Below are 12380 nucleotides of genomic sequence, written 5' to 3'. Positions count from 1 at the left end.
GGCTTCACTGGGCCTCTCAAATAAGACATTTTGCTCTCTTCAACACAGTCGTTATTCATCACATAGTAACATACTGGCTTGTGAGCATCTCTCTCTCTCTCTCTCTCTCTCTGTGATGTTGTCGGTGTCTTCGACTGTAGTAATTCGATCGAATTCCCTTGGCATCACAGATACCACCCCGACTAGGATATATAAGGAGGCTTCCGACCCTGAGTCGAAGTTGTCAGTCAACATTTCATCTTCAGCGGCCACTTGATTGTGTCTTTCTCAAGCCGTTTCAACTGGATTATTGAGCTTTCTTTTGACGAAGTTTGAGTCTTCCCTTTTCTTTGCAGTCACATTGGTACTTGACTCAGCTTGGTCTCTTTCACCAGCCTCTCTCTGGGCTTTTCTTCTTCTTTGTTCTCTCCTCCATTGAGATTTGGTCATAAGGTTTTTTCCCTTATAGTTCTCAAACACATGGGAGGTTCTTTTGTCAACCCGAAACTCCTTGCGGTAAGCCAATGACGAACCTCTTTCTACCTCGAACTTCTGCCATTTTTCATGACCGTGTTTCCTGCCATCAGTTGGCTTAACCCACTTTCCATTTGACCCTTCGACACTAGGTTTGAAGGAAATGGGTTTAATATCCGGCCCCGCTTGCTTGGCTTCGCCAAGTCTTACCATTAGCCGTCTTGGATCTGGATATCTCTTGGGGTCGAAAGCCCTTCTTGGCTTAACAACCTGGTGATTTTGAACGGCTTTGCGACCATCACGATGATTCACTCTCCTAACCCCTTCAAGATTTTGAGATGCCTTCTTGTCGAATACAACACTGCACCGAGGGCACAACATGACTTCCGACTTCTTTTTCTGACACCTTCGGAGGAAGTCAGATAACGTTTCTTCCTCTTGAGGGAAGGTGATTTTGTTATACTCCTCCTATTGACATTCATCGTCGACTTCCATAGAGGTCTCCTGGGATACCTCGACCATATTGACCTCCATGTGGATATCTTCAATGATATCTAACCTTTGGAATTGTATTTGAAGGCCCTCATTGGCCTTGTCCATCTCTACGAAACGATCAACGGTTTCTTTGGTGATTATCATTAGCTTTGAACTTTCAGCATCCTCAGCGTCGGAGGCATCAACATTTTTGTTGGTGATATCTCCCACATCCTTTTGATCGAAATCATCAAGAGGCTTCTGCTAGAAGTATTCATAAACCTTCGCCATAACAGGTCCATTGACGAAGTCCTCAGTGACTTCAGTCATGTTGAAATCTTCAGCGACTTCAATAAGGTTCACTTCTTCAGGTTCAGTATAATGGGCCTTAGCAACTTGTAGAGGATCAGAGTCGATATTCACCTGGCTCCGTGTTTTGTCTCCGAATTTGAGTCTTCCTTCCTGGATGGCATTTTGCACAAGATCCCTGAAAAGAAAACATTGAGACGTTTTATGACCTAGAAAACCATGGTATTTGCAAAACCCTCTTTTCTTTCTTTGCTCTAAAGGAGGTACTTTAGCACACAAAGGTACTATCATTTAACCATCTTTGACTAACAAGTCAAAAATTTCGTCATATTTTTTAATGTCGAAATTCATGGGAAATTTGTCACTCTTTTCTGGTCCGACAGAATTTCTCCCACTCGAAGCTGCTAAAACTTTACACGCATATGGTGGCTCTTGTGTCAATTCAGTAAGGTCGGTCTCATTATCGTCGAAGTCTGAAAGTCCATGACAGGAACCTTCATCATCATTTCTGAAATCGACATAGGCTACCCTTTTACCTTTATTTACCCTGGCCTTTTCTTTATTCAAACGTTCCAACTGTCGAACCCTATCAGCCAATTGGGCCATATATCTCAGGTATTGAGTATCTAGTTTCTTCCTAATCGAATAGTCGAGGCCCCTAACGGCCATTTCGACCAGCCCATGCTCTGGTATTTGTGTAAAATACCTATTTTTGAGCAATCGAAACCTATTTAGATAGTCATCAATTGGCTCAGTAAACTTTCACTTGATACTAGCCAATTCCTTCAAACTTATCTTCGTTTGTCCCATGTAAAATTGCTCATGGAACATTCTCTCCAGTTGGTTCAAAGTGTGGATTGAACTTTGGGGCAAATTGGTGAACCATGTGAAAGAATTCTTTGTGAGGGAACTTGGAATTTTTTTATCCTAAGGCTCTCATTGTTTGACATATCTCCTGCCTCAATTAAATATCTAGCCACGTGCTCGACAGTGGATTCAGTGGTATCCCCAAAAAACTTAGTGAATTTGGGGATCTTGGTTCTAAGGGCGCTTTTGCCTGCAAGATATACTCTGACAAAAGTGACGTATAATTTGGCCTTCGAAGGCCGAAATTTACCCCATTTTGAACCATAATTCTCTCGACCATGGCTGTTATATTATTATTTGCTGCCACATCATCCTGTCGAACTTGCCATATGATATCATCGACATTTTGGTTTCTATTCACCATTAATACCCTTGGTTCCCTGGGTATTTGTGGTTCGATCCTAGGGGGTACTATTCCCCCCCCCCTTGGTTTTGTGGGATCTGGTTGATAGTGAGGTCTTATTCAAAGGTGGCCTCCTGATTTTCTCTTACCCAATCCCCAAGATGGTCTCGTTGGTGCTGCGGTATACCAAGAAATTCAGACATTCGCGCCACATGCGCTGTCATCTGTTGATTCGACTGAGTCGTATTTTGAATTAGAGGATTCAATACGGTGGTCAAGGTTCGGGTCAACATCTGAACCATTTCATGGTTACTTTCGTCCATCTGTTGCCTCCATGCGGCCACAGAGTTATTGGTAAGAGTAGGTAGTTGTATCGGGTGCCTTAAACCTGAAGATTGGTTAGTTCGACCCGTGTTAACTCCAGACCCTTGTACTGGAGAATTTATGTTAACCACTGGTTCTGAAAAAGTAGAACCAGCATTGTGTAAATTGGCCATCACTGAAGTTGGCATTCCATATGGTTGTTCTCGACTACCAAATGGTATTGAGAAACCAGGGGGTATCAACGACCTATTTGGAATATCTCTAATTGGTGGGGGAGTATGAAGAGGTCCCATAGGTCCAATGTAGGTTAAAATTGGTTCAGCATGGGAGATCAAATGCGTAGGCATCGAACTCACCATAGATAAAACTACTTCGGACACATGCACTGTGGCCGTGTTTGCCCCTATCGAAGAAGAAGGGGGCGTTATGTTACTGGTTGATGGATTTTGAGAGTTTTGGATATCTGGCACATTCACATTTTCCATCCTCGTATGGGATTCTCTCCCTGTTCGTTGTTCGTTATTTATGGCTACTTTACCACTTCTTAATAACATACAACAAATCTTTTCCCAAAAAGAACTTAACAACCAGAACTACATACAATTCGTAACGTTAGCACTAGTCCCACCAGGTGTGCCAATTTGTTTACCTTGAAAATTGGTAAACAACCGCTGATCTTCCAAATTTCTAAATTTGGTTACTTGCAGGATCGATCAGATTGATCATAGGACATGTGCTAATTGTTTTGAAAATGAGTTTTGGTAATAACGAACACTCCAATAGTAAGCGTAAAATTAGAGTTTGAAAACTAATAAGAAAATGTTAATATAAATTAGAGAAATTGTAAAGGACTTTTAACAATAAACAACTGACAAAAGTAAATGTTGAAAGCAAGGAAATCTTAAGATTGTAAATGACGAAGTAAAAGAAGAGTGTTTGGAATGAAGAAATAAAGAAGTGTATTTCTGGAAGAAAAAGGTAAAGCTAAATTTGTATTGCTTTGAAGTAACTAACAATGGTGTAAACAAACGTACATTCTGTGATTTACGATTCTTCTTCACACGAGTACTTGATAAATTTACAAATTTTTGAACACACTTTGACACCCCTTTTTCTAACACTAAGACCCTATATTTATACTGGATCGAGATAACCGTTTCTGACGGTTCTTCAATCACGTCGAGACACATGGCGCCTTGCATGAATGCAAGTATCCATTATGCTCCACGTGTACTCTCAATGGTTTTAGATAAGGGCGAAATTCCCTCCCTTTTTAAGAGATATTTCTGGAGTCTCAACTGCATACTGACCCTTATTACCCTTATCCAGTCGAATCACCTCCATCTGATCGAATATCACCTCCTGATCGAAAAACAATTATACATATAATTTATTTTTTTGATAATTCTTAATAGGCGTCGAAATTATGAGTTAACAATAGTTAATTTGAATTTGGATGGAGAACAAAAAAAATATTCAAAGATCATCAAAATTTAAGAAAAAAAAACAAAATAATTGATTTTATAATAGGAGATAATTATTCAAAAGATCTAAATTAAGAGATTAAAAATAAGATAACAAAATAAAAACTAAATAACAGTAAACAAAAAGGAGCAACTGGCAATAACCTAAGGCTGATATGATATTGATGCCAATTTTTCAATCAGTTCTCGTGCGTCCGACAAGAAAACAGGGAACCCTTCTTTTCGAGCGTATAGGACTCTTCGAAAATTTTCAATTATTTAAGGTTATTTCTTTCCCCGTTTCTTCGATTCATTCGTGATTCTCCACTGTTTTGATTTTTGAAGAATTATTTCATTCACGTTTAATTGCACATCACTTGTTTGACAAAAATCCCCGCTCATTATTTTCTCTAAATGAATGATGTTGGACTATTCTGTTTGGCTAGAGTGTAATTTTGTGAAAAATAACTTTTTGTACTGAAGATTGATTCATGTTTTTTCTTGATGGATTTCATTTGAAGATTATTGATTGAGAGGGGTGTTGGTTTGACACTGTGGTGTGGAGAAAGAGAAGATGGAAGGTGAGGAGGGAGGTGGTTTGAGGCTGAGCAAGAGATTTGATGACAAGGGTGGAGGAGAGGTTGATTATAAGACCAAATCCGGCACTGCGTGGAGTCACAATTTCCTCAACCAAAAACCATGGCATCCTCTCTCTTACCCCAACCAGCGCCGCAAGTGGATTGCTGAACAGACCCATGCCCATCGTGAACGCCGAACTGAAGAGGTTGCTCGTGAGGTAGGTAGCTTTCCTGCTTCCTCTTCGCCTTCACTCAATTCAATTAGAATTCCAATTCCATAACCTTCTCATTGCATTTTGCAGTATGCTCAGGAGCAAGAGTTTTATCGCCAGACAGCTCTCATTTCCAAGAAGGACAAGGAAAAGGTTCCATTTTGCAGCTCACACTTTTCTTCTTATTCGTTTCCCCTTTGTGGGCTGCAGTTTTTTAAATCTTTGTGTTTTGTGTGTGGGTAGGTGGAGCTTATGCAAGCTGTTAGCTTTATGTATGTTCGTCCTCCTGGTTACAATCCTGAAAGTGCCAAAGCTGCAGAGATGAATGATGAGAAGAAAAAAGAAGATATGGTGAATAAGGAGCCTACACAAACCAATCCCGATGGACCTTCCTCTTCATTGTACTTCCTCCTCACTTTGCCTTGTTATTTTCTTTTCCCAGTTGTCTTAATTTTCCATCACTTGTTTTCATTTCTCGTGTCATTGAATGTGCTTGTGAATCACTTAATTCCTAGGCCACCACATGGAGAGAAGAAAAAACCAAGGCCAAAAGATGTTTTTGGCCGCGCTCTACCAACTGAAGAAGAATTTGAAGTTCTTAAAAATGCACCAAGGTATGCCAATTAGTATTTTTGTTATTGTTTTCTTGCTAGGATAAGTTTTTATCATGGCATTTCTGATTAGTTGGGTTGCCCGTGTTGCATATAATAATATATTAGAAGAAGGAAAATTTCCCCTCACCTTTGGTTTCACTTTCTGTAGAGATACATGTTATATATTTTAATACCGATTTGATACATACTGCTGCTGTATGAAGCTCTAATACCGATCTGATAGAAATTGGTATCTTTATCAGAAAGAACTATGGACAAATTCCTTGATTACAGTATGAATTACAGATGTCAGGGTCTGCACCTCTTAAATGCCCAAATGCCTCAATTTACTCAAGTGACTAGCAGCCCCCGTCTAATTCTTTCCTCTTATTTTATATACATCATACCCTAACTCTCTAACTAACTAAATACATACATACATACCAACTAGGAGTACAACTTCAAACCCATATAGAGAGCAAGGGAGGGAGGAAAATATCTGTTTATCATGGACGGTAGATAGGTAGTCCAATATAGGTTTTGAAAGTGACTGAAATTTGTATAATGAGGTCCAGCCTAGATCCCTTTTTTTGGTGATAGAATGTAGGGATATCGTTTCGCCTGATTACCATAGATTATTTACCTTGTATTATTGAATTTGGGTAAGTGGAATTCCACTCTCTATAGCCTGACATGACAATGTGGTCTTGAAGTTAAAATTGCTGCTGTGAAACCCCATGAGTTATTGTGAATTTTACTTTTAGTAACTGAATATTTTTTAGGCTGGAAACAGGAGTTGCTGCAAGGGCAAAACCTTTTGGAGTTGAAATTCGCAATGTTAAATGTTTAAGATGTGGGAGCTATGGTCACCAAAGTGGTGATCGTGAATGTCCCTTGAAGGATGCTATAATGCCAAATGAGGAAAGTAGATTGAAGAGAGACGACCCTTTGAATGCCATTCTTGCCCATACAGATCTCTCTGAGGTCAGCTATTCTTTTTATTGAATTATTGTTTGAGAAATTTTATAATTTTGTCCTTGACATCGTGGATTGATACACTTATGCCTGCATAGAGTTTGGTTTAATTGAATGTTTATGTATTTTTACTGTTTGTGGACAAATTTACTTGTTTAATTATGTGAGTATACATGTTGCTCGGTAGCTGTTTATCACACTTCCATTAAATATTTAATATGCTATAATTCAACTCAATTAAATTTTGAAGTGACTAGTCTGTCCACAAACTTATCAATTAATACTCTATGACCTCCTGATAAGAAAATATGCTGAGTATCATAATGGGCCGGCTTACATCTGTGTAGAAACTGATCACATTTAGTGAGATTTGCATTTCCAAGAATACCATTTATTCCTGTCTTCCGCCGTCAGTCTCAATCTTTAACTATCTTAAGATCACTTGGACTCTAATTCACTTGCAATCAGTAATTGGGTGTGAGAGAATTTAAGTAGGCAATTGGTTATTTTCCACCTGTTTCTAGCAATTATTGTACAATCCCAGGGAAAATGCTTCACATGCCCATAATTCCTTGCATTTTTTCCCTTTGTAGTTTTGCTTCAACAGTGTACAGGCAATGCACATTCTCTGATGAGTTTGTGTTTGGGTAGGCTTATTTAACTTTAGTAAAGCTGAAAACAAAAATATTGTGGAGGGAGATTTTGCCTGGATTTCCTGTAAATTATATAGTCTAGATGCGAACATCTATAATACCCATTCCCCCAAAAGTTGGTAATATTGATAAGTTGATATTCATTTTGTTGTTTTGTTTGGGAATGACACAGCCTCTAAAATGGGAACTCAAGCAGAAGCCAGGAATCAGTCCCCCTCGTGGAGGGTTTAAACCAGATGATCCCAACCAGCAGATAGTTGCTGAGGATGAGGACATTTTTGATGAATATGGAGGTATCTGCTAGCAGCTCTTATTTTTTAAGTGATTTGTATGCCTTGTCATTGACGCCTTAGATGTTTGTCCAAATCAACCATAACTACTCCCGATTTTACAGGTTTTCTCAATATGGGTGATATCCCTGATTTATTATTGACCAACTTATCTAAAAAACCAAAGAAGTCCAAAAAGAAAAAACACAAAAAGCAGAAGCTAGTCCATTCAGAAAGTGAAACATCTTCTGATGATGGAGAGAGTAGATCTAAGAAAAAAAAAGTTAAGGCAAATAAAAAGAAGCGAGACTATAAAGAGTCAAGTTCTTCAGGCTCTTCTGCCTCTGAAAAAGATCATGGAAAGAACAGACATAAGCATTTGGATGATTCTGACAGTGACAAAAATGATCGAAGTAGAAGGACTAAACGACGAGAACGTTCACTTTCGCCCAAAGGTTATGACCGTTCTAGGCCCGGTAGGAGTAAACATGGTAAGCGAAGGCATTCCTTTTCATCTGAGGAGTCTGCCTCTGATGGTTATGATGGAAACTATAAGAATAGGGATAAGCATTCGTATTCATCCGAAGATTCTGACAGTGAAAGAGATGATCGAGGTAGAAAGAATATACAAAAGCACCAGAGGAAACATAGCAGAAAAATACATTCTTATTCTGATGAGAAGGATTCTGGTCCTGCCGATTATCATGTAAAACACAAGGGTAGAGATGAGCATTCTTATAAACCAGATGATCATAATCATCAACGACAACCCGAGGATAAAAGGAGCAGCCACAAGTACTCATCAACAATCCATTCCGATTTTCAGAGGCATCACGTAAGTTTTAGTCATGATCGGTACCGTGGTGGAAGTCAGAAGAGTAGGACTGATCATTCTTGTTCTTCCAATGATTTTGGTGTTGAAAAGAATGATCGAAGTAGAAGGATCAAGGAAAACCATGAAAGTCAAAAGAGCAGAGCTGAGCCTTATTCTTCTCATGAATCTGATGTTGAAAAGGATGGTCGAAGTACAAGGATCAAAGAAAAACATGGAAGTCAGAAGAGCAGAGCCAAACATTCTTATTCTTCCGATGATTCTGATGTTGAAAAAGATGGTCGAAGTAGAAGGATGAAAGAAAAACATGGAAGTCAGAAGAGTAGAGCTGGGCATTCTTATTCTTCTGATGATTTTGATGTTGAAAAGGATGGTCAAAGTAGAAGGATCAAAGAAAAACATCACGGTACACATGAGGGTTCTGAACATCCTGGGCATGATATGAGCAAACAGAGCAGGAAAAAGCATTCATATCATAGAAGTGAAAAGAGTTCTGATTATTATGAAAAACATCATAATCCAAGAAGCAGCAGCCACAAGCATTGAATAGATCATTTCAACTTTAACGAGCATCAAAAATTGTGAGAGCAGGCACAATGTTTCACAAACTTATATCAATATTTCAACTCTAATGAGCATAAAAAATTGTGAGAGCAGGCACAATGTTTCACAAACTTATATCAAAGTCTCCCAGCATATTAAACATTTTTCGTTATTACGGTCACTATCGTGCTCATCAATCTCATAGGAAGCAACAATTTGCTGTGCCATGAATCTGTTGTATATCTGTTACATGATAGTAATGTTTTTTTCACAAGCTGCAGGCCTCCAATCCGTGTTTGAGAAAGTTGATATCAACGAGTCTTTCTTCAATCAACAAACAACCACGGAATTACACTACTAACTTTCTTTGAGTCTGTAAAACTGAATGGATCAATTCCGGTTTGGTTGATTGTTTGTAGTTAGGGAAATAGACTAAACAATATATTAGTGTATTGATTAAAATCCTTTTACGGATGGATATACATTCTATACATAAATATTTATTAAAATAGTTTATTACGATATCAGGACTCCTACTTCCGAGACTTGCAGGGACTAGAAACATTAAATCTTAACATATTTCCTTCTCCCAACATTTTGTGTATGAGGAGATTGCAGGGGTGATCAATATGGAAAGAAGGGAATAAAAATAACTTCAAAAAGAAAAAACTTAAACACAACTTCAATTGAATTAGATGGACTTTACATTTTGAATCAAAGTAATTGAGAAGTATTTTAAGAAAAAAAATTTAGATCACTTGATTTTTTCTATCAAAACCCGAGCCAAATTAATCCATAAACCTTGAGCATATAGAGTCAAAATCCAACAGTGTTTTCTTTCTTCTCCGAACCTCTTTGCATTCGAGAAACTCAGACAGAAATTTGACATCCTCTTTGTTTTCTTCATACACATAAGTGAGGGACCAACATAGATTTGTTGCTGTGGTCCTGTTATGTGTGGCCATTATCCTTTCAGAGCCATATGGCATTGGGTACTTCAACTCATATAAAATATCTACTTGATTCCATTCATGCTCTAAAAACAATCTTTCCACTTTGCAGTCTAAATCACACATAAGTATTTGATCTGATACCCTTTCTGCAGAAAATATGTAGTTACATGAACAAGTGAATTGCCCAGTTCCATTTATGAGTACACTCAACTTGAAATCCAATACCATATTCTCTTTATACAATGGAGATTCTCCAGCACAACATAGAGACATCCGAGGAAATTTCTTTCGAAACCAAAAACATAATGACGATTCTTTTCTTCGGTGCTGATACAAGTTAGCTCCCCCGTCGCGAATCCCTTTAAACACCAATTCTAAATCATCACCGACGAGCGAAGGACTATGCACTTCTATGGTATTATTCGGGCAGATGTTAAGAGAATACGCATCAAGCAAGATTTTTCTTCCTTCATTATAAACATGCATGGCTTTTGGAACTACTTCTGAACTCACTTTTTCTTTATCCTCAAACAATTTAAATCCTCTACAATCATAAGCTGTCACTATCTCAAGTCTAGGCAATTTACTACCTGAGTTAGCCTCTTGCATTCTGTCAAGAATAATCGTCGAATCCCGACAAGATTTCCAATTGAAAATGGCAACTTATATCTATGGAAGTCGGGCGCTTCTATAGAAAGAATTTTCAGGTTTTTCATCTTCTTGAAGGCTTTTCCACTCCGCGGAACTTCTTTGTCATTGCACAAGTTGATGATTATGACTTCAATTGTATCAGTGCCCTTTCAATTCCAAATCGTTATCATTTCCAAAGCCAATGGAAGGCCATTTGCATAAGAAACTGCACGGTTTGAATATCGCCATAACATGGATTGATTTTATTGTTTCTAAAAGCATGCCAAGAGGTTTTTCACGGTTTAACTGTTTAACGTCATATAAACTTAGAATCTCATGAATAACCAACAAATGTTTGTCTCTTTTAATACTACAGACCGTAGCGCAACAGAGTTATCAGCAACATGTAAACGAGTGCCATTGATCGTCTTAGCGATTTCCTCAATGATATTTCCAATAAATTTATATTCTGATTGATACCTGCACATTACAGATGCACATGATATATTCCTCAATGATATTTCCAATAAATTTATCGTCTTCACTTTCATAGTCACTTATTAGTATCTTTAGTATCTTTAAGTCCAACCTTGAAGTAACTCTAGATAGTGCAACATATACTTGTCTAGGAGAGAAAATTTATTGGGTCAGATACACTCCAACATGTTTGAGTGACTGACCTTGACTCTTGTTGATAGTCATAGCGAATGAAACAATCAATCTGAAAATTGAAAGGAAGTCTTTTATTTGAAGGAGTCAGTGATAACTTTGTCATACAAATTTCTCACCAATATTACTATCAGATATAATTTTTCCTTCAAGCACACGCCTTTCCATTTTTGTAATCATCAACCGGGTGCCATTGCACAATCCTAAAGACGGGTCTATATTTCTAAATAGCATGATCGAGACTCCAACTTTCAATCTTAATTTGTGATTTGAAAGTCCAGAAGAAACAACGATGTTTAAAAATTTAGGAGAGTATACATCACCTGACATGTCAACATTTGATCTGACATTGAATGGAGAGTCATAACTCAAATAAGTTTTTTTTTTACCAGATATTAGATCCAACATGTAGTCTTTATGACATCCATAATTTCACTCTTAGGAGCCAATATAGTTCTATTCTAAAAATAAAAATGATGGATCACTGATGTTATGCATTAGATCTGGATACATGCTAAGTGAATCACCAAAGATACTAATCAACAAATTTTGTGGTATTTGGACTGTGATATCTTCATCATTAGTGACGAGTCACTATTTTCACTATGTTTTCATTACTTATTCTACAAGAAACCAAGGATTATGGAATACTTTGTGCGTATTATGATACCTTTTAAGTTAGTTTTCATTTCCGTAAGTTATTTTAGTATTTTATCAATTTTTAGTTTTATTTTGTGTTTTTGGGATTTTATGCTTTGGTTGTCTGTATTTATGCCATCCAGGTCCACGTAGAAGATCCAACGGACTCAATGCAAGAAAGTGGAAGGTTCCGACGTTCAAGGAAAGAAGATTTGTCAGTACAGGAGGCCTGACACGGCCACCCGTGTCACCTGACATGGACTGTGTCAGGATGAAGGCAAATCAAGTACAAGAAATGGCCAACACAAGGGCCTGACACGGTCACCAATGTCAGCTGACACAACCCGTGTCAGGTCACCTGGGACGAATCTAGAGAGAAGGATAAGGCAGGGAACTGACACGGCCATCCGTGTCATCCCATGCGTAAAATCTTCTAATTTTTGAGCTTTTTACCTGGGCTTGAGCAGCAAGGACGTTTTGGGATTTCCAACCATTGCAAAGGGATTTTCACTGTTGTAGGAGAGTTTTTACGGGAGAAGAAGACACTTTGGAACAAGGAGAAAACAAAGCACATAGAATTTTCAGACGATCGAGAATTACA

General features: G+C 38.1%; 1 protein-coding gene across 1 annotated transcript; it reads left to right on the top strand.

Annotated features, from left to right (window-relative positions):
- Positions 1-4355: 4355 nt before the first annotated feature.
- LOC127135384 (uncharacterized zinc finger CCHC domain-containing protein At4g19190) lies at positions 4356-9410 on the top strand. Its single transcript, XM_051062115.1, has 8 exons — positions 4356-4517; positions 4755-5029; positions 5114-5176; positions 5267-5424; positions 5539-5637; positions 6399-6600; positions 7417-7537; positions 7639-9410. The coding sequence occupies exons 2-8, from the start codon at positions 4808-4810 to the stop codon at positions 8889-8891; spliced, it is 2118 nt and encodes a 705-aa protein (XP_050918072.1). The 5' UTR covers positions 4356-4517; positions 4755-4807; the 3' UTR covers positions 8892-9410.
- Positions 9411-12380: the final 2970 nt, after the last annotated feature.

The sequence above is a fragment of the Lathyrus oleraceus genome, chromosome 1 (genome assembly GCF_024323335.1).
Source record: "Lathyrus oleraceus cultivar Zhongwan6 chromosome 1, CAAS_Psat_ZW6_1.0, whole genome shotgun sequence".
In the NCBI taxonomy this organism is placed as follows: Eukaryota; Viridiplantae; Streptophyta; class Magnoliopsida; order Fabales; family Fabaceae; genus Lathyrus; species Lathyrus oleraceus.
Note: the sequence above shows the minus strand (reverse complement) of the source record. Positions and strands in the feature narration are given on the sequence as shown.

Coding starts and splice junctions, on each gene's coding strand:
- LOC127135384 (XM_051062115.1), top strand. CDS start 4,808: ATGGAAGGTGAGGAGGGAGGTGGTTTGAGGCTGAGCAAGAGATTTGAT. Junction 5,425..5,538: donor GATGGACCTTCCTCTTCATT/GTACTTCCTCCT, acceptor CTTAATTCCTAG/GCCACCACATGGAGAGAAGA. Junction 7,538..7,638: donor CATTTTTGATGAATATGGAG/GTATCTGCTAGC, acceptor CCGATTTTACAG/GTTTTCTCAATATGGGTGAT.